At 37.9% G+C, this 2,148-nt stretch overlaps 1 protein-coding gene across 1 annotated transcript; it reads right to left on the bottom strand.

Annotated features, from left to right (window-relative positions):
• Nucleotides 1-1,008: 1,008 nt before the first annotated feature.
• LOC142608973 (uncharacterized) lies at nucleotides 1,009-2,148 on the bottom strand. Its single transcript, XM_075780623.1, has 2 exons — nucleotides 1,851-2,148; nucleotides 1,009-1,679 (listed from the first exon to the last, which is right to left on the bottom strand). The coding sequence occupies exons 1-2, from the start codon at nucleotides 2,146-2,148 to the stop codon at nucleotides 1,009-1,011; spliced, it is 969 nt and encodes a 322-aa protein (XP_075636738.1).

The raw sequence follows: 2,148 nt of genomic DNA, 5'->3' as shown, positions 1-2,148 counted from the left end.
GAATGAGGTTGCGCCAGTTGCAGTTGAGAGCGTCTCAACTGATCTTTCCCCTTCCAGTCTTCCTTGAAAATTTCTATAATTTTTTTTTTGTAAAGCAAAAACATTGTTATTTTGGTGCTCGTAGTTTTAAGCATGTCTACTTATTTTTCTCCTATGAATAATCGTTTGAACAATCTCTTGGACTCGACTGTTTTAAGAAAATAATTTACTCCGGATAATTTCTAAGTATTTTTATCCTCGATCATGTTTAATAACTGCTTCTATGTCATGTATGGATGACAACACAGTTGCGTGTGATACTTTGGCGTCATGTATGTTTGACGTCTTAGTTATATGTTAACAATTTTTCTTAAGGCATGTATAAATAACCTTTATTAAGTCATTTATGAATGACGATGTTGTTACGTATTAATAACTTTTATTAAGTCATGTATAAATGACGATGTCGTTATGCATTCATAACTTTTCTCAAGTCATGTGTAAATGACAATGCTTTTATGTATTAATAACTTTTATTAAGCCATGTATAAATAACGATATTGTTATGTATTAATAACTTTTATTGAGTCATGTGTGAATGACAATGCTGTTCTGTATTAATAACTGTTATTAAGTCATGTATGAATGACAATGCTATTATGTATTAATAACTTATATTAAGTCATGTATAAATGACAATATTGTTATGTATTAATAACTTTTCTTATTCATGCATGAATGATGACATTATTATGTATTAATAACTTTTTCTAAGTCATGAATCAATGACAATTTGGCCAATAGTATGTAATGGAAAAATCTGCGATAATAATTCCTTAATAGTACTGCTGGACTAGTAAACAATAATAAAAAAGGGAAAATACATCTAAATAAAAGTAAGAATTTTAGGTGTTCTATGTTCCATGGATGAGGTAGGTCTTGGCCGTCTAGGGTCTTCAGGTAATATGATCCTTCTCTAGAGTGACGAATTACTTCGTAGGGTCCTTCCCATGCTAGATCTAATTTCCTTTAGGATGAGTCATTTGTTGCCTGAGAGACTTTTCTAAGGACAAGGTCGCCTATGTTGAATCTTCTCACCTTCACCTTCTTGTTGTAGTATCTGGCCATTACTCCCTTGTACTTTGCCATCCGCTTCATAGTTTCATCTCTCACCTCGTCGATCAGATCCAAGTTGTTGTTGAGTCCTTGGTGGTTCCTCTGCTCTTCGTATGCCTTGATCTGGATGTTCATCAGTCCTACTTCCACTAGTACAACAGCTTCAGTTCCAAACATCAGTCTGAATGGTGTTTCACCTATTGGCACTCTTGTGGTTGTCCTGTACGCCCATAAAACATTAAGCAGCTCTTCAAGCCATGCACCCTTTGCCCCCTCGAGTCGAGTTTTGATAATTCTCAGCAGGCTTCTATTCGTCACTTCGGTTTGACCATTAGCCTGAGGGTGTCTTAGGGAAGAGTAGTGATTTTTTATGCCTAAGTCTTGGCAAAATTTTCGAAACTTGGGGTTGTCAAATTGTCTTCCATTGTCCGATATGATTATGTTTGGAATCCCGAATCCGTAGACTATGTTCCTCCATGCGAAGTTGGTGATCTTGGCTTCTGTGATCGTTGCTGCTGGCTCAGATTCCACCCACTTTATGAAGTAATCGATTGCGACGATGAGGAACTTAAATTGCTTCCTTCCTATAAGGAGTGGCCCCATTATGTCAATCCCCCATTAGGCAAAAGGCCAAGGAGCGGTTATCGGTGTCATTGGCTCCCCTGGTCACGTTTGGTTGTTTGAGAAGCGTTGGCACTGGTTGCAGGCTTTGACGAGGTCGTGTTCGTCCTTCTATAACGTTGGCCTATAATAACCTACTCTGAGTGCTTTTCCAGCTAGAGACCTTGCTCCTGTGTGGTTACCGCAGATCCCTTCGTGTATTTCTTGAAGTACATAGTTGGCCTCTTCCTTGTTAGCACATCGAAGATAGGGGAGGGAATGTTCTTGTTTGTATAAGGCATTGTTAATAACAACAAAGTGAGCGACTCTGATCTGTACCTTTCGTGCTTCATTCTTGTCTTCTAGGAGTTGTCCTTCTTTCAAGTAATGGACAATGATAGTCATCCATTCGTCTTGTTCTTGTTTCCATGCATTATTCAGGAGATAGGCCAT

Source organism: Castanea sativa, chromosome 9 (assembly GCF_040712315.1).
Source record: "Castanea sativa cultivar Marrone di Chiusa Pesio chromosome 9, ASM4071231v1".
NCBI classification, from domain to species: Eukaryota; Viridiplantae; Streptophyta; class Magnoliopsida; order Fagales; family Fagaceae; genus Castanea; species Castanea sativa.
Note: the sequence above shows the minus strand (reverse complement) of the source record. Positions and strands in the feature narration are given on the sequence as shown.